This window comes from Mesocricetus auratus, unplaced genomic scaffold (assembly GCF_017639785.1).
Source record: "Mesocricetus auratus isolate SY011 unplaced genomic scaffold, BCM_Maur_2.0 Super-Scaffold_4256, whole genome shotgun sequence".
NCBI lineage: Eukaryota > Metazoa > Chordata > Mammalia > Rodentia > Cricetidae > Mesocricetus > Mesocricetus auratus.
Window position 1 is genome coordinate 143,319 of NW_024429182.1, and position 25,147 is coordinate 168,465.

The 25,147-nt window shown below is 46.5% G+C and overlaps 1 protein-coding gene across 1 annotated transcript in view; it reads right to left on the reverse strand.

Annotated features, from left to right (window-relative positions):
* The window catches only part of Grk5 (G protein-coupled receptor kinase 5), a 192,339-nt gene that overhangs the window by 9,514 nt on the left and 157,678 nt on the right, over window positions 1–25,147 (reverse strand). The window contains exons 5-13 of the mRNA XM_005085355.4: window positions 18,554–18,654; window positions 17,802–17,894; window positions 14,134–14,197; window positions 13,072–13,212; window positions 11,544–11,734; window positions 9,100–9,137; window positions 7,353–7,442; window positions 5,383–5,591; window positions 1,422–1,559 (exon numbers count right to left, since the gene is read on the reverse strand). Coding sequence (XP_005085412.1) covers window positions 1,422–1,559; window positions 5,383–5,591; window positions 7,353–7,442; window positions 9,100–9,137; window positions 11,544–11,734; window positions 13,072–13,212; window positions 14,134–14,197; window positions 17,802–17,894; window positions 18,554–18,654 — 1,065 coding nt within the window. The remainder of the gene's footprint in view (window positions 1–1,421; window positions 1,560–5,382; window positions 5,592–7,352; window positions 7,443–9,099; window positions 9,138–11,543; window positions 11,735–13,071; window positions 13,213–14,133; window positions 14,198–17,801; window positions 17,895–18,553; window positions 18,655–25,147) is intronic.

Genomic DNA, 25,147 nt, shown 5'->3' on the forward strand with positions numbered 1-25,147 from the left:
CATGCATCCACCTTCATGCAGGTGTTGAGGATTGAACTCATGTCCTCACACTAGCAATGCAAGGACTTTATTGATGAACTATCTCTTCAGCTGTTCTCCCTCATTTCTGAGATAGGGTTTCATGTAGCCCAGGCTGGCCTCTCAACATGCTATATAGCTGAAGATGGTCTTGGATTTCTAATCCTTCTGCATTCATCTCCTAAGTGCTGGGATTAAAAGTATGCACCACCACACATGGCTAATATAGTGCTGGGATCAAACCCAGTACTCCATGCATGCTAGGGAAGCATTCTGCCGATTGAGCTACATCTCCAGGCCAGGATCAGTACTTTTCTTCCTCCTTAGTGAGAGTCACTGTTATATTTTGAATTTCTTGAACCAACAGCTGAACCTCCTCTCATGAGGAATTTGCAGCATTTACTAACTTAATCTTTCTAATGTCAAAAAATATTCTATGGTCAGACCTATTAGTGGATGCCACCTCTAGTTACAGAGGTCTCCAGTAGGTGACCATGGACACTATTCAGCATCCAGGAGCTAGTCCCAGCTCCCCACATATGCTGCTGCTCTCCTACCCTGATGATCAGGGAACCTTTTAAGACATTTTTGCCAAATATGCAAGGACTGTTCCTCATTTCCTCAGTTCTGCGATAACAAATGGTTAACAACTGGCTCTGATAAAGGGGTCTTGAAAAGCTCTGATTTGTATTATTTGCCAATTGCTGTAATGTCAATATTCCCATCATGGTCTACTGCAGGCTCTTGTCCTGAGGTAACTAAGCAGGGGGCTGGGAAGAGATATGTACCACATCTGTCCACTCTCATGAGCTGAACCCCAGATCCCAACAAGGGTCCTCAATCTGCTGAGACTTTGAAAGTTCAGAGGCACAAAAAGGCCTCGGTGGGTGGAACTCCCTTTAGAGTGTGAGCTAAGTGTGAGCCTAGGCATACAGACCCAGTAGAGCATCTTCAAGGAAAATCCTAATTTAACTGGACAGTAGATACTCAATTAAACTGAACTGAATGTGGTGGTCCTCAATACTCATTATAGCATTTTCCATTTTGGTCATTTCAATCTTTGATGTACCTGGCAGGTTCAAGGAAGATAGGTGTCTTGGATTTCACTGGATAGGTCAGACAACTGAAGGTTGTCTAGGTCCCCTTACTGGAAAAAGTACCTAAGTCTCTGGATAACCAATGTGGAGGTCACACCCCATCTGTACATTCTGACAACATGAGCTACAGCCTTGCCACAAAATAGTCAAAGTTTAGGAAGGGAGAGTGGGCAGTCCTTAGTGCTCCAGGAAGACAGCTGGATTAGCTGACCTGAGGCACTGTGTGATTCACAACGCTGGGTCTGCTAGAAAGCATGTCTGGAAGAGATGACCTTGGTGCTCCTGAGAGCAGTGGTGGCTACTCACATCAGGAACGAAGGGAGGATCCAACATCCCAGCCTCCAGGCGCTTAAAGTTCATGTTCCTGAAGAAGGGGTGCCTCTTGACCTCAGCAGCCCCCTCCTCCTGGCAGCCCAGCCTCTGCTTCGAGTCTTTGGTGAGCAGCTGTGACAAGAGAGTCCCATGAGGCCGTGTGGTTGGGCCTTTCCATCTGCCCAGAGGACAGAAGGGCAAGGGAACATCTGTGGTTATAGCTCTCTCAAGTGTCCCTCTTCTAACCCTCCAGTGCCACCTCCTAGAACGCACAGTTTGCACGGGGATATCTCCCCAATCAGAAGAACTGAAGCGGCAGCAGAGCGAGCACCAGATCACATCTTTGTAAAAACTAAGGCACGCCCTCAGTGACCCTGTGGCACATCATCAGGCTGGTGGCTCAGATTAGTGCCCACATGTGGGCTTCTCTTTTCTAATTTATTTCGTTTTACAATGTTTACGTATTGTGTGGGTGGGTATGCCACAGCACATGTGTGGAGATCGGAGGACAACTCTGTGTAATCGGTTTTGTCCCTCTACCTTTTGCATGAGCGCCAGGGCTTAAAAATAAGTCATCAGTATTGCACACACACACACACACACACACACACACACACACACACACACACACACACAAAAACGTTTTACCTGCTGAGCCATCTCTCTGACTCAGAGTTTCTCTTTTCCATGTGTAACAGAGCTATGCTCTCTCCATCCCATGAAATGCCAAAGAAGCCAGGCTGTGCAGTGGCTGAGCCTGTTAATACAGCCCCAAGAACCCACAGTGCTGGCAGATCAGCAGCGTCATCAAGGATAAGAAGATGGAAAAAGGATGAGAAGTGTGGTTAGGTTGCTTATCGGTTACTGCCAGGCAGGAATGACAGCTAAGCAGGATTTATGCTTTCCGAAAATCAGGATTTTAGTATGAAATCTCTTCACTTAAAAAGTTTGCCTATTAATGTCACTTTTTTTTAATCTTTAAAATGCTCCACACAGGTAGAACAAAACATCCACCTATGGTGTCACCAGTTAATAAACGTGCTATCGGGTGTACATTAGCATGAGAGAGAAGGCGGGATGTCCTTCTGTATGCTGCAGATATGAGTTGCCTTTATTGGTTGATAGATGAAGCTGCTTTGGTCTCTGGCAAGACAGAATATAGGTAGGTGGGAAATCCAAAAAGATATGCAGGAAATGAAAGGTATGGTCAAGAGAGACGCTACCCAGCCACACAAAGAATAACATGCCAGCAGATTGGTAAATCATGGGCCATGTGGAGATACAGATTATTAGAAATGGGTTAGTTTATAAGTAAGAATTAGTCAATAATAAGCCTACACCAGCAGTCAACCAATTATATTAATATTAGCTTTTGAGTGATTATTTCATAAACAGCTACATAGACCACCAGGGAAAAGAGAAACTGGCCCAGTGACCTGACAGGGCAGAGGAAAACATTCAGCTACAGTAGAGTAGGAGAAGAAGGGTTTCCTGGCTGTGGAGGACTGTACGTGATCTGGACTAAAATGGGTGGAGGGCTCAAGGGAGGGTGAAGAAGACAGAGATGGGACTCAGCAGGAGCCTAAGGAAGGTGCATGCCTGGGCCTCAGGATTAGATCCAGGGACAAGGAAGTCAGATGTGTAAACTTTTAGACCTCAAGAGGCATGGCTGCCAAGATGGAATGGAGAACAATTTTCCCTGCTGTTTGTGTAGCTGCCCTCATGACTTACAGGTCAGGCACTGCAGTAGAGCAGAGTATGTATTGCAAAGAAGAGGATGTCCAGACCAGAATCCAAGACCACGAGAGAAGACAGAGCAAGGTTTGAGGCTTCTGGTGGTTCTTCCAGGTGGCAAAGACGAGGGCTCAACCATTTGTTACTTTTCAGCTACAGACCAGAGTGTAAAGCTTAGCCAGCATCCTTCCCAAAGTGGCCACAAGGGGGCAGGAGAGGGACAGCAGTGTCCCTAGTTATAGGAAAAGCTCCACTCAAAGCCTGGGGTTGAAGTGGGAGTTTGTGCGGTGGTGATGGTGATACATTGGGATAATCTTCTTGTACACTGTATAAAGATGTATCTAAGGCACCCTCTGATAGGCTTAATAAAGAGCTGAACAGCCAATAGCTAGGCAGGAGAGAATAAGTGGGACTTCCAGATAGAGATAGGAACTCTGGGAAAGAATCTGAGGTGGGTGATCTGTCAGCCAGACCGGAGAAAGCCAGATGTATGGTACTGAGAGGTAATGAGCCACATGGCAGAGTATAGATGAACATAAACAGGCTAACTTAAGGTTTAAGAACTAGTTGGGAACAAGTCTAACCTAAGGCCAAGCTTTCGTGAAAAAAAAAATCTCCATGTCATTATTGAGGAGCTGACAGTCTGAAGAAGAAAACAGCCACAGTGGTTATGGTATTAGAAGCAGGGATCATGTTTGCCTCATCCTCTCTCTCAGTATGTTTACATCCCTGTTGAGGTCTCTTGAGACCTGCTTCTTAGATTTGCTGCCCCTGACGAAAGACTGTGTGACACCCCTTTCTACAGTCTTGTCATACCACACAGACAGCTGACCATGGCATAAGTGAGTACCACTGTGGCCATCTCCCTACACTCCGACCTCTGGTGCCTGTTCCTGCTGTTCCTTCGCTACAGAGACGGTGTTCTGCAGTGCTTCTTTGAGGTTGGCTAACAGGCTGTGCATGGGCTTAAGGTCTGTGTGTTACGTGCCATTCTTCACCATGCCTTTTACACATGGCAGGGCAGAGGGACACTTCCTCCTCTTTTGAATTTGATCAGATGGCAGATCCAGCCTCAAATCTTTCCCATAGCTCTAGGACACACACGGGGCCAGGCAGGGGTAGTTGCAGAAAAGGATGAGGTATTTAAGCCCCAACCCAGACCCTGGGATTAAAGTAGGGGTTGGGGATTACATTTGGAATTTTCAATTTAGTGTCAGGGGCCTGGTGTAGCATAGCAGACACTGTAGCCAGCAAGGCTTGTTTTGTTAGTTTCAGCAGAGCAGTCCTCTGCAGAAGCTTAGCTACTCCCTTTCAGGTTTCTAGTCCTGGCCCTCCCAGAGCTCCACCCTGAGCTATTTGTGTGTAAACTCTTGAGCCTATCCCAGGGCCACTTGAGGACTCAGAAGAATAAGAGGAGAGGCCCACTTCAGGCTGGGCTTCTCTGCTGCTCCAGATACAGTGTGGCTTTAGGGGAAGTTAGTCTGTGGGTTTGCAAGTATGTGGAGCTAGATACTCAGATCTTTTCGGTCCATCTATGGTTCGCATCAGAGGGCACCTGCTTGTGGTGACACTTGGGTGCCTGAGAGCCAGGCAGGAGCAGGAAGTACCTGACTTGACACAAAATCAAAGGAAGGACCCAAGGACCAGCGATGAAACAGTGTCCACCTGGGCTGAGGGGAAGGACAGCACTTTAGGGCGGATCTTATGGCCCATACCACTCCTTTCTCTTTATGGCTGCTCAGTGTGTCCAATATCAGGCCCCAACATTCACAGATGCTGTCATACAGAAATTGAGCTGTGACCACCTTTCCACACAGTGGATGGAAAACTGAGAATATGTTCAAAGACCCCAAGGACATCAACACCCCCCCTGTAGTCCTTGCCCTCAAGCCAGTATTTAGAATCCAGAGCTGAGGGAAAAGGAGGCCCAAGTTCAAGAGCAGGAACTTGCTTGTGAACCAACTTGGGTCATCATCTCTATCCTTTGCTGATTTCTCCACAAAGCTACATACCTTCATGGGTGGTCACTCAATCCCCATTTCTTGGTTCACAGGGTACCCTGCCCAATATGCCATGCTTCCCTTAAGGCCTGTCTGACCATCTCATCCAGATCAAGAAGCACAAGCCACCCACTGCTTTGAATGTACTGCCCCTGTCATTTCAGGCTGAGGCCACCAGCAGACAGCAGCCTATGGCAGCATCTGGGTCACCAGGAGCTTACCATGGTGCAGATGGACTTGGCCTCTTCGGAGAACTTGGAGGAGTACACCTCCTCAGTCTCCAGCACCCGGCGATCCACCTCCTCCCGCTTAACCTTCTCCTTGCGGCCTCGAAACGGTGACTGGCCCTCAATCATCTCATAGATGAGACAGCCCAGGCCCCAGTAGTCAGGGCTCAGGCCATATCGCTGGTTGTTCAGGACTTCTGGGGCTGAGGACAGAAGGAGGGGAGAGAATGAGGGACCACAGGCAGCAGGATGCAACCCAAGCACACAGGCCTGTGCTGCTTCTCATCCCAGCAGTACCCAAGGGTGAAGCTTTCTCACAGAAGGACTGGAGTGCTGAGCTGGGGGCGGCTACCTTCCTTCCAACCTCCATTCAATCCAGCAGGTGTGCACATACCATTTTGCCTAGAAAGCCTTCCCCAACATGATGCTTCACTGTGCCCAAGGTCTCTAACAGAGGCCTCAGAACTCTAATTATGGTTGTCGGAAATGTCTCCTCAGAAAGAGCACACACCAGTTTTCACTGCTTTGTCCCCAGTGACAGGCATGGCCTCCACACACAGGGGGCACTGCATACATATTTATTCCAATGGAGAAGGGTGCCCACCTAAATTAAAGATTATATTTAATCTACCAAGACTTCGAACCATTTCATGGGAGACGGGGTTGCTATTCTAGAGGACCTGGGTTTGTTTCCCAGCACCTACATGGCAGCTCACAACCACAGGTGACTCCAATTTCGGGGGATCCAACACCCTCTTCTGGCCTCTGTGGGAATTAGGTACACAGAGGACCCACAGACATACATGCAGGCAAAAATACCCACACACATAAAATAATAAAATTTTAACCTTTTACTGTATCTCTCCTACCATTTTGACAAAATGATTCACAGATTAACCATAGAGGTACAAAAGAGACAGCTATGTGTTTTGAGACCAGCCAGAATGAAAAGCATGTACACATGACATGCACCAGTGAACACATGACAGAGGCTGTGTTTAGACAAAGCATTCAGAAGAGTGTCCAAAAGGAGAATGATACAAATGTGTAAATAGATTTTCATACAGGTACATGAATAGGCGTATCTTTATTCATGTGCCTCGCTGCCCATATATCCATCCATCTATCCATCATCCATTTATACATCATCCACATATCTATCATCAATTTACCCATCATCCATCCATCCATCCATCCATCCAGCCATCCAGCCAGCCAGCCAGCCATCCCCTATCCATCTATTCTCAATGTATCCCTCAGATCTATCAGAATTCACAAGGTCACACATATGCATATTCACACAGACACATATCCCACAGGTTAACAACTGTTATGTAGTGTGAAAAGGATCATCAAGAACTAGAGACAATGTATTGAACCCCACATATCATCAGCAGGTGCAGGCCTGGGCAGAGGGCAACAGGTAGCTAGAGCTTTCAGAGTAACTGGGGATATATACGTGAGGAATGTAGAAGGAAGAAAAAAGATGTTCCTAATTGGTAGGAGATTCTAAGAGTTTAACTCCAGCATGTTAGTCTTGGAGCAGGCTGAGAGGAGGCAGGGTGGTCTCTACTTAGAACCATGCTTGGAAACATGCTCCTATAACTTTAGAGGTCTTCTTAATGACCTCCCTCTTCTCACAAGTCTCCCCAAAGAACTGTCTATTGGGTAGGTCCTTCTTCAACAAGGGCACCCCTAGAAATGGTAGTACCAGGCCCTGGTTCAAACCCTGAGGATAGCTTATCTTTGAGACCTAGGTGGGCTTGTGGTTGGGGTTACAGAGAACTAAGTTTAGGTCACACCTTGGGTCCTATTTGTACCACCCCACCTGATTGGGCCTCCTACCACATCCCTATGGAAAATCAGCACAATACTTCTGACCAGCAAAACAAAAAGAGACTAGAGTAACTTACGAGTAATGGCCTTGGAAGGCGCAATTATGATGGGCACAAATTATTACTCACCCATGTAGCCAACAGTCCCCACCCGGCCACGGATAAGGTCTCCTTCGGGGATCTTCACGGCCAGTCCCAGGTCTGAGATCCTAATGTGGCCTGTTGGGGACAGCAGGATCAATGGATTCCTATGGTCATGTGCATACCCTGGTCAGACACATAGACTCACAAGGCCTCTCGCCAATGAAGATGTGACCTCAATCTGCTCTTTTGGGGTAATCCTGGGAGAGTGTAGGTGAGATGTGTAGAAACTGCACATAATGAGGGAAACATTAATAAAGATGCAGAAGGCCGGGCGGTGGTGGTGCACGCCTTTAATCCCAGCACTCGGGAGGCAGAAGCAGGCGGATCTCTGTGAGTTCGAGGCCAGGCTGGACTGACAGCCTCCAAAACAATACAGAGAAACCCTGTCTCGTAAAAACCAAAAAAAAAAAAAAAAAAAAAAAAAAAAAAGATGCAGAAGGATGCTTGGACAAGGCTGGCCACTGGCTGGTCTGTCACATTTAATGTCCCAACAAGCTTCCTGGAAGGCTGAGGTCACAGAGTTTAAAATATCTTGGCTGATTCTTGGCTTGCTTCACAGGAAAAATATGAGGTTCTTGACATTTTGCAACAATTTGCTTAAGGGGAAAAAATTGTAAGGCAATTTGGGAAGCCACTCCCTGCCTTCCTGATTGGTCTTTGGAGGTGGTTTGGTGTCCGTCTCCACCCACCCACTCCCCCGCCCCCCATCAAAGAGATGGAGAAATGAGAAGGGCAGGGCCTGGTCCGGAATCTGAGCTCAGAGTCCAAATTGGCCCCCAAGGCCCAGGAAGCACTGCCTACCTCTACCTAGGCAGGGTCATGGCTACATTTCACACCCAGGAAAGAACATATGCCCATGTCCATAAATGCCTATCAGGCCTGAGTATCTCAGATGGCCTCTAGCTCTGTGGTACCTAACAGGAAAGGGGAAGAGAGTATGTGAGTACCAGCAGTGGACTGCCCCTGTGGAACTTCAGTGTTCAGAGAATGCACTGTGGCCTGTACCACTCGGAGGACCTGCTGCTCCCTGTTCCTCAAAACACAGCTCGCCCCAGGTCACCAAATTGGGAAGGAAGAGGAGGGCTGTGTATCCCAGGAACATGAAGGAGACTTGATAGTATCTTTATCATGGTCAGGTTGACTCTTCTGAGTCTCAGGCTTAGTCTATGTAAGATGGACACTTAGATGCCGCTTGTCCCTCTGTGGAGATTGGGAGACCCGAGTGCATGAGACAACTACACTGCATGGGTGAGGGAATACTACCCAAGGGCAAGTAACAATGACAGTACACAGATAATGACATGTTCACAGCTGGCTGGAGTCAGCAGGCTGCATCCTATGGGCTGTCCCATAGTATCTGCACTACACAGTCCTCCTCATAGTACCCAGCAGTCCTGAGGTTTCTGGTTCACAAACAGGACAAGTGGCATGGATGTTCAGCACTACCCAAAGCCTCCAAACCTTTGCCTCCTTTGTTTTTGGTCGTCACTCTCTATCACTGACACTGGCTTTGATGTCACAGTCCTTCACAAAGAAGGATCCTCCCTCAGGCCCTGGAGTAAGGAACAGGAATAGGATCCTTTGCCCTATGGACCTCAAACCCTTCCCATGGTCCTGGCACAGACTTCTACCATTCCTGAGAGTCTCTGCAGGCCCTTGCTCTGGGTAACTTGGGACATTAGTCTCAGATACTGTAACAGAAAAGACCTCCATCTTCCAGCCCCCGACTTACCATAATCATCCAGCAGGATGTTTTCTGGTTTCAGATCTCTGCAAGGTAAAAACAACAGACATCTGAGCAGGCAGTAAAGACACACTGCATCTGTGCTGACCCTCTAGGGCCAATTAGGCCCAGATGCCACAAGACATCTGCCTCCCACCTCTGGGTTGAGGTAGTCTAGTCTCTCTGAGTCAAGACCATTGTGAGATCATTTCTATCCTCCCAGTAATTTAACACAAATGTTGAGGTTTGCCATTGGCTTCTTCTCTTTCCTAGAGAGTAACTAGGAGGTTAGGAAAGGCCAATTCTAGTGCTTGTCCTCACAGAGATGGTTCATGAGGCAGAGGACACTGGCTAGTATGGCCAGAGACTCCCTGGAGGGCTGGGAAGACCTGGTATCACAGAATACCCAGTAGGCAGAGTAGGTCCTGAAAACTAAGAGAACATACCAAGACCAGAGCACCAGTGCTATCATTAAGAAGAAAGCTGTATGGTGAAGATGAGCCAGAGGAAAGATGCCTGTAGAAGAGGCCGACCTATCTCCCAAGTCCTGCTCTGTCAAAGCCCAGGAAGAAGCTTAGGCAGAAGGCGCAGCTGCTGGTGGTGCTGCTTTACCTTCTCCCCAATGTCTCCTCAACTCAGTGACAGGATCTCGTTCATAGAGGTGAACCTCTGCCTAACCAGAGAGGGGAGTAGGCAGAAGACTCTGGATGCTGGGTAAGGTTGTAGCTTAGACTGGGATGTGTACCCTGTTGTTTACACCCCAGGGCTAACAATTCTGGCATCTGGATGGATGCTCCAGTTCTGCACCAGCCAGCTTTGTTTGTTTAACTGATGGCAGCTGTTCTTGCAGGGAGTGGTTCATATACCCAAATCCTGGGCAGTCTCAGCAAATGAGATGGGTATTTGCATACCCTTCTTTATTACAAACCAGCTTTGCTGCTTTTTATTATTTACATGGGTTTCTTTTGATGTGCTAGCATTTCCAAATAAGGGCAAGAACTCTCAACTCAAGAAACAAGTGGCCTTGTGTTGGAAACAACAGCTTGCCAGGAACTAATGGACAGGATCAAATCTACAGACAATCTAGGGCAGGTAGTCAGGACAGGGGAAATATCTTAGGCCAGTGGTTCTGAATCTGTGGGTCGAAACACTGTTGGTATAGAACAACTCTTTGAAAGCAGTTAAGGCCATCAGAAATTATATATTTACGTTATGATTCATAGTAGTAGCAGTTCTACTACTTCTTAAGAAGTAGAAACAAAAGTAATTTTATGCTTGGGGTCACTATGAGATGAGGAACTGTGTTAAAGGGTTGCAGCATCAGGAAGGTTGAGAACCACTGCCTTAGGTCTGTGCTGCCCTAGAGGAAGAGAATTTGGGACTCCAGAGTCTGTCCTCCCTCTCCCTACCACACTTCTAAGTGAAACGTAATCAAAGGTAATTTTTTTTAGCCCTTAGGGTAAAAACTAAATAGAAAGAAATTTACCCAGAAATCCATGTAAAGTCATCAACTGACTGTGTGGGTGTCTGGCAGTCCATGAGGACTGGCAATGTCCTACATGATGGCAATGCTTGATGTGGAGTTCCTATCATCAACTCTTACCTTTCAAGGGCTTGCCACAGTTTTTTGTTTGTTTGTTTGTATGTTTTCTTTTCAAATTTTTTTAGACACATGCTGGTAGAAATCATTTTGCTACAAAAATTAGATTTCAGTGAGTCATTTGAAAAATGGGATGTAACTGGCCAATATCAAAACATCAGCCCCTTCTCCTGAATACATAAGGGAATAATCCAATATGTGCTCAAAATGCAGGAGGGGAGACAGAAGAGATGGCTCAGTGGTTGAGAGTAATTAATACTCTAGGACCAGAGTTTGGCCTCCAGCATCCATATCAACATGGTTCATAACCATCTATAATCCCTTCTGGACTTAGCAGCACTGACACAGGCAAACACACAAACACATTTAAAAAAACTTTTTTAAAAGTGAAGAAGAGGCAAGAGAGCTTTTCAACCTCCTCTGCACTTTGAGGAGACCATAAAGCTCTGCTCACTGTCAGAAGAATCTTGGTATGAGGCTCTATAGAGTCCAGGACATCGTGGTGTCAAGACGAGAGGAGAGGAAGGTATAAGTCAGAATAGGCTCTGGAATGGGTGGGGCAGGCCCTGTGACAGGCCATGTGGCTATGTGATACCCTTGGACAGTGACTGTTCCCACATCTCACTGGGACTGATTCAAGATAGACACCAGGATCCACTGAGTAACCCTGGGTGCTAGGTAATGGGGTGGTGGTCATAGTTTCCCCGTAGAGGAGGGATTTGGAGAATATCATTTTATAAGCTTGGCTTCTCTAATCATTAGATGCCAGAGATACTATAAAAAGAGTGGTCTATGTCACTTGGGTTCCTGGAGGGGTGCAAGGGCCCAGCCAGACTCTGGGAGCACTGCTCACCTATAGACAGTGTTCTCACGGTGTAAATCTTCCAGGCCACAGAGGATCTCAGCTGCGTAAAACAAGGCTCGCTCTTCTTCAAAGCCAGGGTTCCCCATGTTGTAGATGTGAAATTTCAGGTCACCCCCATTCATGATGGTCAGGACCAGGCACAGTGCATCTTTGGTCTCATAGGCATAGGCCAGGTTGACCTGGGAACACAAGAGCGGCACTATGGTAAGGTGACAGCAACTGTCACTAATACTCCTTTCTCTTGGGTCATTAACACTAGGAAGTAGAGGGGATAAAGCGGCTCATATCCTGTGCCTAGTTCTCCTCTCAGTGACCCTGCCTACTTTACCTTATAGCCAGCAAAGAACTCATGCTCAGATCTTCTGATAAGTGGCACAAAGTAAAGGGCTGAAGGGGACATGGGCAGATAGAACACTGACCTTCCAGCAAGTCTACAAGGGTGATGAGAGCTTCTATACTGCTAGGGTCAGTCAGTTGAGAACAACATTAAGATAATGTGTACAGCCCTTATTATAGTGACTCTACTATGAATCTAGCCTCTGGCTTCATCCACAGAAGCATATCAGGGAACGTTTCAAAGTGGGCATCACAGCATGGTTGGTAGAGGTTTACAAATGAGAAAAGATTTCAGTTTGTAGAGATGGGCCATACAAAGCAAGGATGTATATCTTTTTTTAAAGGGGGGGAGGGTAGCTAGGCTATAGGTCTAGACAAAGAAAAAAATCAACTTCAGGGAAAAAAATCATCATAACATAATATATATAGGATGGCCCTGTTAGCCAAAAATAACAAAGCCTATAAATGAATAAAGCATGCATGGAATGACTACTCATAGAAGGAGGTATTTGGTTTTAATTGTGTATCTTTCCGTGGCATTTGAATTTTACCTCTCATACACTTTAGTTTTTATAATAGCATGTGAAGGAAACATTTAGAGCTTACCAAATATCCATGCACCTCCATATTCCCCAGCCTCCTCTTCAAGAAGCTTGTCCCTGATGTGACTAGTTGTGACCAGTGAACTATGGGTGGAAGCTAGTCCAGCTGAGGCAGTGAGAGGTCCCTGTGGAGAAGCTGCAGCATCCTTTCCTGGCTTTGGTTAGGGTAGTCAGTAAGTGAAGGGAGTGACTTGCTCAATCTGACTAGACTTGATGTGGCTGACAGATAAGCTTTTGTTGTGTAGAGCTACTTAAAGTTAGGCTAACTGGTTACTAGGGTAGAGTCTAGTCTAGACTGACAAGGAGGCTTACAAACAAAAAAACACCTCTCTCTAAGAAACTCCACCATGATGATCTCCACCACAGTGAAACCAGACAAGAGCATCTGTGGAACCCAGAGAACCTTGTCTGGGCCTGGAGTAGCCTTGTTTTGTTCACTGAGGAGTTTGCAATGTGATCTTGGAGAACAGAGATCCCAGAAGTGGGGACCGACTTCATTGGAAGACCGTCATTCCTAGCAAGGGAAGGAAGTCCCATCACCAGAAGAGTGGGCCTGTGGCTGGGCACTGGACACTCACCACAAACTGGCTGTTGACCTTCTCAAGAATCTGCTTCTCATTGAGTGCCATAGACTCTCCTTTCCTCTTTTTGATCCTCTTCTTCTCTAAGCGTTTACAAGCATACATTTTACCTGTAGCTCGAACCTGGCAGGCGCAGACCTGCAGTAGAAGCAGACACTACGGTCAAAAGATACTAAAGTGTTTTACCCAGGCTAGGATGACAGGTCTCTGGAGCTGGAACTGGCAGGGCCAAAGTTGGCAGGTTTGGCCTGTGGTTACTGGCATTCAGGACATCTGGCTCTATACCCAGTGCTGCCTGGACCCCGCCTTTATGAACTAGCTGTAAGACTCCTCCTCCGCTGCAAAGGCTCCTGGCCTTGAAGGTACTGAAATGATCCAGCATAAAGTCAGGCGACAGGTTAAAGGCTTCAAGTGCTACCCCCGAGCCCTCATCAGATACAACTGAGTTTTTTCCTGCCAGCTGGAAGATTTGTTTTGGGGGGACATTGAAGGGAGACCTTCAAGAACCCTAACTTTACAATTCAGAGAAATGGGAAGAAGCATTAAGAGTTTAGCACTAGTTCTGCTCTTTACTGGTTGTGTGACCTTGCTGAAGTCACCAGTCTTTTCTGAACAGTTGTCCTTGGTCCAACCCAGAAACAAGGCTGACCTCAACTATTGAGAAGACCAGATGGCATTTATTAAATCTATATTCCTGTAACAAGATACATTAACAGTATCACTTGGACCCCTCATTGGCCAAGGGTGTTTGGTGCCCTAATGCCTTGGTTTCCCCTCCTCAAACACAACTCAGGAGACTCATCATTCCCTTGAAGTCCCCACTTGAGGATGGCTGGAAAGAACCTCCACTTCACCGACCCACACAGGACAGCAAAGACTCTGTTAACCTCCTTTCTCCCTCACAAATGTGTCAGTACCAAGGCTAGACCCCTTGCCCTCCACCTCTGCTATCAGAGGGCCAGGGCAGAGCAAGAAGATCCTTCTGAAAGCACTACTGATCTAAAAGGTGTAGGGGAGGGGAGCAGAGGCCCAGACCCTTCAATGAAGATGTTCACTCACCTCTCCAAAGCCCCCTTTGCCCAGCACTCGGTACTGCCGGAAAGTGTTTTTGGTTACTGGTTGTCTGAAAAATATCAAGAATCTGACATTCGTCTCCTGAAGGTAGATTTGAGAAACAGGTAAGGGTCATTGGTAAGAAACCAGCCAATGACATGCAATACCTTCCTCTGAGGCTGTGCTAGAGACTCAGACCTCTGGCTCCAGATAATGGGCAGCTAGGGGTTGAGCCACCCCAGCTTTTTCAAAGGGCAGGGAGAAGGTTTGGAAGTTAAGTGCTTAACCAGGTTGAGTCAGGACTCTGAAGGAACACAGCCCAACCCAGGCAACTAATGGCTCCCTAGCTGCTACTCTTCCACTGACAACATCCTTATGCTCTCTCACAAATTCAGTCTATGGCCAGACCCAAAAGGGAACTCTGCTGCATATGGTGCACTGGAGGGCGTGTGGGCATGTGTGTCTACATGTGGGGGTGGGGACAGAGGCCACATAGGACCACACAGCCCTCTCCATACCTGTAGAGCTCAGCCTGCCCAACAGATGGTCATACTTGCTGTTCTGGGCACTCATGAGTAAGGTCACCTCACTTAGAGAAAATGTTGCTGGCTACAGGTCTGGCCCATGTACTCTGTCATCATCAGCTTTTAACCTTTCCTTTACAGGCACTGCTTTGTTACATTTCCATCCACCCAGGACACTAGAGTACCCTGAATGGTCAAAGAGGTGGTAATAAAATACCCATCATTTTCTGTCTTCAGCTTCCCAGTTTAATGAGCCAGAGCCATTTAGCATGTCTAAGCAGACAGTATTTCTAATCAAAAGGCATGGATGGTATTCACAGGAGTCAACAAATAAAGTATCTAGCTTTTGCCAAGAACTACAGGGTGAAGACCTTGTTTTTATCCCTGGCCTGGTTGGCAAGGACTAATCAATGTAATGTGGGAAAACCACCTCTTGGAGCACAGGGGCTATTTTACATACATACACACACACACACACACACACACACACACACACACACACACACACACACACACACACACCATGCCCCATAAGATTCCTGATCAGGACAGGGTCTAGAGGAGACTAAACTGGTTCAAAGAACTGGATCAGTTTGAGAAGGACCAGCAAGTCTTCAGCAACTCTTAAACATTCATACCCTCTAAAAACCAGATAGGCTTGGATTTCAGTGAAATTGCCTTTTCACACTACAATTGCCCAAGACAACCCTGAAAACTCAGGGAACTCCAGGGTCCCAGGTCTACATTTCATGTGTATGACACACTTTTCTCTTTCCTGATCCTCAACAGATGCACAGGGTACCTACCATGCCACAGAACCCCTCAGTACCTGGCTTTCTATTTAGCACTAGGGCTGCTCAGGTTTTCCAGAGAAGCCTGCCAAGAGCAGGTATCTGACATAGGGCCAGAAGCCTTTCCTATAACCACTACATAAAGGCAAAAAAAAAAAAGTTAATATTGGCATAACCTTTTACAGCATATTGAAAATAAACAGCCAGTCATCACTACTGCAGAGCTCCTCTGCGAGAAAAATGATTGTTCTGCAATTTCATAGGAAATTCTTTGTTAACCCTGGGAGGAAAATCTCCTTAATATTTCAATAACAGTGCAAATATGTCATGATTGAGGGGGAAAAGCTGGAGAGATGGGGTACCATCAGTGATGTGGGGCATTCCTAAACTAGGATCCCATCTTACTAGCTCTAAGAACTTAGTACCTTCCAAAGAGTATAGTCTTAACTTTGCACTAACAAAAATGTCCATTTCACGAAGCTAGTACAGATAAATAAAAAGAAAGCCAGTGGCCATAGCCAAGAGTCAATTAGAATTGGACTGCTGGGTAGAATGGGAACCAAGGACTTGAAAGATTTTGGATTCAGATTCTGGTCTTCACCAGGTCTTTGCTATGTAGCCTAGAGCCAACCTACCAAACTCTCTAAGCTTTCTGTCTTTAATAAAATGGATATAACGAGAAGGCAAATGTATACATGCCAAAGCTTCTCATAAGTTGCTTTTGTAGTAGATGTCATTATTTGCAATAAAGAACAGGGCTGTTTTGAGAATCTTCAAGCTGACAACACCTATTGCTGGATGTGCCTTGCTTGTGGGCTCTGTCGTTGCATGTTGAAGATTTGGATCCCAGTGCTGCCATGATAAAGGTGAGCTCTGCTCAGGTAATTCTCATGGGTCAGGAGAGAAACACACTTGCTTTAAGCAGGCTGCTTTCCTACAGAGCATATTGAAGTGTGCAGAGAAGGTGGGCCTTCTCTAGGGCCTTGAGATGGCTCCTGGCCATAGTAGTATCTTGCCTTGCCAGTGAACGTGTAGTAGTGACCACACCCTTTGGGAGTGGTTTCAGGTGCAGATGTGACCATTAAGATAAGGGAGGTGCTGGCTCATGCTCTCTTGGGTTCCCAAGAGCATCGGAGGAGCAGAGACTGCATATTCTGGAGTAGGAAGTCAGTGGTGGTTATTTACTCTTATCTGTGTAAGTTCTTCCCTAATAAAAACCTACTTATCATTTATCGTGGGTCTGGTGAATTCATTTAAACCCCTGCCTTCACCTGGCCTTTACGTATTTGGAAGGGACTTGACCCATGAGTGCTGTACATGTTCAGTCCACAAGAAGAAAATGGCTTCCTTCTCTGAGTATGGAGCATATCACCACTGGGGTACCAAGCTTCTGTGGACCAGGACCCCTGACCTGAGGGGACAATTCCATTCCCAGTCTATCCCAGCATGCTTTAAGCCAGGTATAACTTATGTCAATCATGAAAATGAAGCCAGCATACTCCTCCTAGCCCCTCAGCATTGATTGGCCTAGTCAGAGACTAGATCATGTCCTTTTCATGACTCTTGCTTTCTTGTCAGAGAGAGGCTACATGTGCCCAAGAAAGAGCTACATATGAGAGAACATTGAAGAGACTGAGGCAGAAAAAAAACCACAGAAAGATGCTCAATCTCCCTTATAATTAGCGAGGTGGAAAATAAAGAGTAAAGACACCCCACTGCTCACTGGTGGGAGGAAACCATGAGAATAATATGAAATACAAGGAGCTCAGGCACTGGCAGGGTTGGAAACTGGAGGTGGCTATTTTTGAGGGCAATTGAACAGTCCCTTACAAATTACAATCAGGTGCCTTTTGAGAATGTGCTGCCAAAAGTACACAGAGTTTTATGTACAAAGCTATTCATCCTTTATGGAAGGTAGCACTAAAAAACCTGAGACTGAGCTGGGGGTATAGTCAACATGTATTTGGCAGGTGCAGGACTTCTTCATCTTGCAGGGAGGGAGGGAGGGAGGGAGGGAGGGAGGGAGGGAGGGAGGGAGGGAGGGAGGGAGGGAGGGAGGGAGGGAGGGAGGGAGGGAGGGAGGGAGGGAGGGAGAGAATCCAGTAGAGAAAGACAGAAAATGAAAGAAGCACAAATCAGTTGATGTATATGTGGGCACAACCAAGTCAGTACCTGCTTACATACGCCCATAGCATTTTTAGAATACCCAAAAACTTAGTGGAAGGAGGATGGGTCAATTTGACAGTCATCAGAGGTTTATAGACGGTATCTTATCTCTGTATGAATTATCATACAGGTGAACTCTATACCCTACCTCTCACACTTGTATACTTGTATAAGAAGCATGCATGGTACTCACCTTTCTAACCATTTCCATTGCAGAAAACGGTCAAAATACATGCTGTCCAGGTACTCATGGAAAGGGTCTCCCTTTAAGTAGTCATGGACAGACCTAACCCAGAGTGACAAAAAGATGAACATGTTATAATCTCCACCTTGACAAAGCCAGACAGAGTCTAGAGGGTTACTGCCTTCAGAACTGCAAACAAGCCAGGCCTTGCAATGGATGTTCCATATCTGGCCAGAGGTGTGTTTGTTCTTTCAATGGTTGCTTAAACTTACAAGCATTTACTGTGTGGCTGTCATGGGCCAGCATTTGTTTCAAGTCCTTTTGTAAATCAGTGAGTATGGGGTGGGTACTCAAATGGGTACATATACAATAAATCACAAACATCAAGTCAACAATCCTGGAGATAAGCTATACTAAATTAGAACTCAGGTACAACTCTCTGAAGAGACGATGAGTTGAAGTGAGACTAGAATCAGACTTGCTGAGATAGCAGAGGGGCTAGGATTCAGAGGTGGGAACGGACAGATTGGGATACAGTCCTGAAGAACCCAAGCTTTGGGTATGATGTAAAACCAAAACCACTGTCTTTCAAGGAAGATAGGGATATGCCCAGGAAGGCATGCTTTTCCTATGTAGGTGGGAGTCTGTCCAGGTAGCTAAGGGTCAGCCCAGGCAGTAAGAGGTCTGACCAAGTAGGCATGATCTATCCAGGTAGGCAGGACTTTCCCAGATAGGACGGCCCTGATGATTGGAACACTTACTGAGCACAAGCAGAGAAGAGTTCTTTGCAGGGCCTCTGCAGGAGTTTCGCCTCTGTCTGGGAGATCAGATCCTGGCCAACTTGGGCGATGAAGACTGGGGACTGGAAGAAGGAAAGGGTTGTTGTCAGTGAAGAAGAAGGAACAGGGTGGTAGGAATTACTCCATAATTGCAGGGTCAAAGACAATCCAGATGCCAAGTGACGGTAGACAGATGTAGTTACATGTCCCAAGATTTGGCTACCTGCCCTCTGTCTGCCCCCCTACACACACACACACACACAGAGAGAGAGAGAGAGAGAGAGAGAGAGAGAGAGAGAGAGAGGTCTAGTGTTTATGTTTAGTGTGGATGGGAAGTTATAACATAGATGGCAGTAAATGAATCCAGATTTAGTGTGAGATTTCTGGTCATGTGACTACATGGAGGTCACTTAACATCTCAGAATCTCACTTCCCCAGCTCCACCCATTCCCTCTCTGTCATTCACCCTTGCCAGCTGCTCTCAGGACTTGATTCAGCAGCTGGACTCCGAGTGGGATTTTAATAAATCATAGGGAAATTTTTAGAAAATTGCAAGGCGTGAACTCCAAAAAAATGCAATGTGAATTATGAATGGCTTGCTTTTTCTCCCAGCTACAGAGCTGTAGCTGTAGGGCTGGGACACATGCTAGGGTCCATTAGGCAGGGCCTACAGGAAGTCGATCCTGGGGGCAGTAGGGTGGAGAGGCAGCAGCTGGCACATCCCTACTGAATAATGTGGCTGACTTTCTGTCCCACATGGTTTCAAATGCTGAAACCCATTCCCTCCTTCCCAGACCTGCCCTCTGTGTGGGCTCATCCGCACTGGGGACTCCCTTCTCAGCTGGCTGCAGAGGTCCCAGTCCTGGTGGGGGTGGCCTGTGGTGCGGCTGCAAAGCCATTTTCATCAAGCTAGCCTAGCTAGAGCACATTTTCCACCATGAGCTGTCTTAGGTGGTGGCAGTTCCCTCTGCCTTCTGTGAACCCTGTCTGGTCCATTCCTGTCCTCTTCCCATTCTCTGCTCTAAGAACCCTCAACTGTGTCCTGAAGAGAAGACATTCACTCTCCTACTGGAGCCAAGGGCCTGTGATACTTTTAACCTCCGACCTTGCTATCGTTTGGCTCCATCTCTTTCTCTGGAAGGAGGGAGGTACTCCAGAGATGAAGAAGGCTCCTTTGAACTTTGGGAATTCAGGGATTTTTAAAGTATCCCCCTAAGAAGTAGATACATTTGGTTGGATAATTCTGGCAGCTTAGTCTCTTCAGAGCAATGAAATAGGAGGACAAGCCATTAGCTGTAAGCAAATTGGCCTCAGAAGAACGAGAGCTGGCTGGTAGGCCACCTGGATGGGGGAAAGGGGTGCTATGACTGGCAGATGGCTGCTCACTGCCATCTGCCAATCATGAAGCTGACAGATGCCTCATGTCCGGGTTTGCTCTTGATCCTAGAATGAGTCAGCAGAGATACACAGAGATGCTGAGTGTGGGAGCTGTGGAGAAGAAGGAAGCCATTTTTCAGCTTCACAGAGGAGGGGTCCAAGTTGCCAAACTGTCTGTACTAGACATCACAGTATATCTGTTTTTTACCTACAGAAGATCAAGCTGATTCCTTATCAGCCCATCTGACAGCTGGCATGGGGATGGTAGGAGAGAAAAAGGTAAATGAAGCCAGTGTGGTCTTGACCAAGTGTTTTTCTCCAGTTAGACATTTAAATGACATGACACCCTAACAGAAAAGTCAGTGCTCCTTGGGTCATATGGGAATTATACAAAATGAACTAAACCAGAACTTGGTGGCCTTCAGATTTTCTTACCCCTGACTTAACTTTACTAACAAATGAAATTTACTTATAGATCTAACATTAGAAAGCAATAAAAAAGTCTATAACAGTGTTTTACATACACTAAACCTGAACCCTGGTCAATAATGAATGGAACACCTGACACACATTACTATATATTTAATGAGATAAGAACTACTATGTCATCCATCTTTCAGAAGATGAAATTTCAGAAAGGTTAAGTATTTTCCCCAAGATCATCTAGCCAAGAAGTGACAGAGAAGAAATTTGGACATAGGTTTGATTAGTTTTGGTTGGGATGTGACAGGAAGTAATGGTCATCTGGTCCCCTCCTCTTCTTGCTAGAGTAGAAAGCAAGACACTGTGACATTTGCCAGCAGCCTATGAGTTCACAGAAAGGAAAGACCAAAATGGGCTGGAGCCATCTAGAAAAGACTTTTGGAAAGATGAGATCAGAGACAAGACAGTACCTGAAGTCTCTTCATCCCTCTTCAGCCTTTACCTGTAGCTGAGGGCGATCAACAAGGTTCTCTTCTAAGGGACAATGGGGCTGCCATGAGTCTAGAGGTAACCCATCTGTGCGCATGACATGAGACAATTCTCATACTTTGGAGTGGCTGCCCACAGGCAAAGTCCTGGCTGGACAGCCACAGAATAGACAGACAATAATATCTTGGCTTAATAACTATGGGTTTAAATTCAGCTTCTGGGTCAACAAAAAGAGATTAAGTGATTCAAGCCAAATCTTCTTTCCAGTGACTCCAGGGAGCAAGTTTTGCCAACAAAGGACAGGACTAGACTGGAAACCTGAGCCTGTCAGAAGAGTTAGACAGAAGACACCAGGTCAATGCACCACTCTCCTGGGGACCTCTCCTGCTATGCTCCTCGCTGGCTTTTCCACCCTGTCCCTTACTCTCCCTGAGCCTTCCTCTTCTTGTCCTGGTGGATCTTAGCAGCTGCCAAAGTCTGCATTTACCAGAACATACCTCTCTAGGCAGAAAGAGAGAAAAAATCATGTAAAAGTTTTCCTAAGCACTGTCATGCAGAGAAAAAAAATGCTCCATGCTATTCTGAAGCAGGGCAGGCCCCTGACAATAGCTGGCCTTGTCCCTTCATTTGTGTCTAGGCTTCTTTTCTAGCTTTTGTCCTTTGGATATCCACTTTGTGACCTTAAGCTTCAACATACCAACTTGGTACAAAGCCACTGAAAAGCTCAAGTGTGGCACTGGTAGCCAGTCATGCAAGACGCAGACCCCACAGGGCTTAGAATGTGTAGAGGAGATGGTTGAGGTAGTGGTCGGCTTGGATGGAAGAGTTGGGGGACCCTGTAGATAAAGTAATGGATCTGGAGTAAGTGCATGCTTGCTTGGGGATGGCTTGGTGGCTTCTCTGTGGAAAGTTGCAACCTCTCCCCATGCCAGTGTCCTGGGAACAGCACTGTGCAATGCTTGGCCCTCCAGAGTCCTGCCTATGGTGTCACAGAGCCTTCAGTGCTTAACTCAACACAGAAATAAGCCTGGGAATTTTGGGGACTGAGGCTGACTGAGGAGGGCAGAGAGGGGGGCATGAGTGTCTCCTGGGATAAGACCACCAGCTGAAACTTTATTCAGCAGTCAAACCAGGAAGCATGTGTAGAACATCCCCAAACCCAAGGCTTCTGCTGATGATATAATGCTCACGGTTGGAGAAATATTCAAACCCAAGGGCAGCTAGCAGCCCAGCCCCACTCAGCCTTTGCCAATTCAGCCAAGGTCATCAATCTAGCATTTGGTCCACAAGGGGGCAGTACTGAGCCCCTCCAGTACTGCTTCCCAATGAGAGGGAGAAGGCCAGGAGACACCACAGGGCCAGCTTTCTGTTCTCAAGTGTGGGGAGGCCACAGGAGCACACAATCACCCTTGATCACTCTCACCCCAACAGTGAAAGGGGAGGATAACTGATATATTTGGGAAGGGAGACTTGAATGGCTTAAGATAAGAGCTGGAGGTATGAAGAGGAAGTGCATGCTGAGTAAGACAAATCTAGAAAATGCAGACACAGAAAAAGAATGGCAGACATGTAGAGGTCCCAGAATCATGAGCCTGAAGAGGAATCCTTCAAGAAGAGCCACTGATGACCTCAAAAGTGTCATCTGCTCTCCTGAGCACTAACCCTAGAGACCCTGAGCAACAGAAAGAAGGAAACGACTGTTTTTCACACCAGAAAAGGCCTGAATGACTAGGGCTCTCATAACCAAAGCTTTGTCCCTGAATCAAACAAAGTCTTGCTTCAAGAAGTTAAAGTGAAAAGGACATCAGTTACGCAAGGAGGTGTCCTTGGATCTTCAGATTACTCCACCCTCATATCTCCTCAGCGGTCATCAATCGTCCTCTGCACCCCCTCTGAGCCATCTTGCAAATATACACCCTACAAATGGGGTGAGATATTTAGAAAGAGCACTTGAAGGAGGATCCCTTGGTGCTCACTCTTCACCCTATCAGGCACAGATAGGAAAAGGAGAAAATACCCCTAGTGTCCTGATGTTGCTTATAGTAGAGATAAGGGGCATCTGAGTCAGTTGTGGACATGAACCTCATAAGTTCTGGCCCAGTTCCATGGGAAAGACACAACTTAGACCTCAATCAGTTCCACTCAATACCAGGTTGTCTGCATTTTACATGGCCACCTTAGTCCTAGAGTCTTTCCATCTCCTCCTCACCACTGTGCTTTCCAGAAATCTCCCCCAGGAGGCCCCTCATAAATTCTTGCTAATCACTTGACCCTCAAAGCCCTTTTCCTATACACCACAATATCTACAGATCTTTGCTGCCTTCAGGATCAAGTTATAAATCTTCTTAGAGCTGTCCCTCAAATATCCTTCCAGACCTGCTTCCCCTTTTTGGCCTCTCTCCCAGCACCCTGGACATTTCCTGAGTGAGCTCTGGGCTTCCAGCCACTGGGCCCTTGCTTGCTCCCATGGACAGAACCCTTCTAACCCATTGTGGTGCCCATGACCCAAGAGAGGCTTCAGGACCTACAACCAACTAGAGCCTTCCACCTAACCTCACCTCCCAATGGTAACTGCCATGACCATTGTTCTCATGGCAGCCTCATGATGAACCACATGCCTGGTACAGGGGCTGTCCACAGTATCATCTTGTCTAATACTCTCAAGGTAAGTTTTGTTATTGACATCTCTAGTTTACAGATGCAGAAACAGCTCAGAAGGTAAGTAATTTGCCTAAGGTCACACAGCTGAGGTTTAAAAACTAAATTTCAAACCCTGGCAACGTGACCAGAGAGCCCCAATCTTAAACAGCAGCATGAGGTAAAAGACACCAAGCTCCTTCCTAGGTAGCATGTAAAACTGTGACTGTATCTGGAAGAGCAAGCCGTGCTAGGACACCCATGGATGTTAGAAAAGGAAGCATAGCATATTATGCATACTTTGAACAATGCTGCTTGTACGGTGCTGTCACATGTAGTGTGTGTGTGTGTGTGTGTGTGTGTGTGTGTGTGTGTGTGTGTGTGTGTGTGTGTGTGTGTGTATGAACAGAATGAACAAGCTAATGTCCAACATATGTTTTGTTTCAACATACGGAAACAGCTCCCTGAGGAGCTTAGTGCTTATTAGAAGTGGTTCTGCTAGTGGACAAAAGGTCAGCTGGGGAGACTGTCAGCTCTATCTCCAGACACAAGTACTTAGGTCTTAATGATGTGTATATTTTCATATGCGGGCAGCTGACATTCCCCATGTAAACTATTTGCAATCTCCAGTTTTCTCAAGAAAAGTAGAGTAGCAGAGAGGCAAGATTCTGGAACAAAGGGGTTTCCTTCTTTTTAAACAAGAGGACTGACTTGTCCTGCTGGACATGGATGGAGGCAGCTGTTTTTGGAGATCCTCATTTCTCCTTAGGGAGGGGAATAACGAACACTCCTACAACAATACTCTGAATGCCCCTTGACATGAAGGAATTTGCATTAGTTACAGGAAGCATGGCCACAGAAGTAGGGAAGGACTGAGAACCAGGCAACCAGCAGGAGCCAGGGTTGAAGGCTTGAGCAGGAGACCTGGAGTGAGACAGCAGGGAATGATAGGAGCATATGATGGAAACTTGTTCCAACATGGCTCAAAACTGCACATGCTGTCAAACCACAACCAGAAGACAAAGGGAGAGTTGGTAGAGTACAGCCCATGGAGAGCATTTCCTTGCTTAGGAGCTGATTTAAGGCCTGGCTGACAGAAAAAGAAAATATGCCATTCTTCACCTTTTTAATCAAATACTCAGGGCCATATGTTAGAATTGCTGCCACCGCCCTCAAGTCTATCTGAGGCAGTTCTTCTCTGTCTTTGGTTAGGCAGGAAATATAACCCCAATCCCCAAACAAGAACAGATCAAAGGAGAGTAAAAGGTTTTGTTTTCTGAGTCACTGGGGAGAAATGAATCAGTACAGCTCAGAAGCAAAACACCTTGCACATTCAGTCTAAGGTTGATATCCAGTAGCTTATGGTAGAGATATCCTTCCCTTCACTGAGTATCACCAGGGTCAACCCAGCAGATTAGCTGCAAATCTTGAGCACCATCATGGTGTCTTAAAGCTATCAGCCATGCAGAGGAAGTCCAGAAAGGTAAGCTTCCTTCCTCATGCCTCTGAAGTTCCCTAGGATGAACTTCATTCCTTGTTAAAGAGGAGTCTTCAGTCAGTAGAAGAAGCACCTGCAGTAAAGTTTAACCTCTGAGCTCTCTACTTGCTGCCCAGGTGGCTACAGAATATTCAGTTTCAGTGGACAAGATT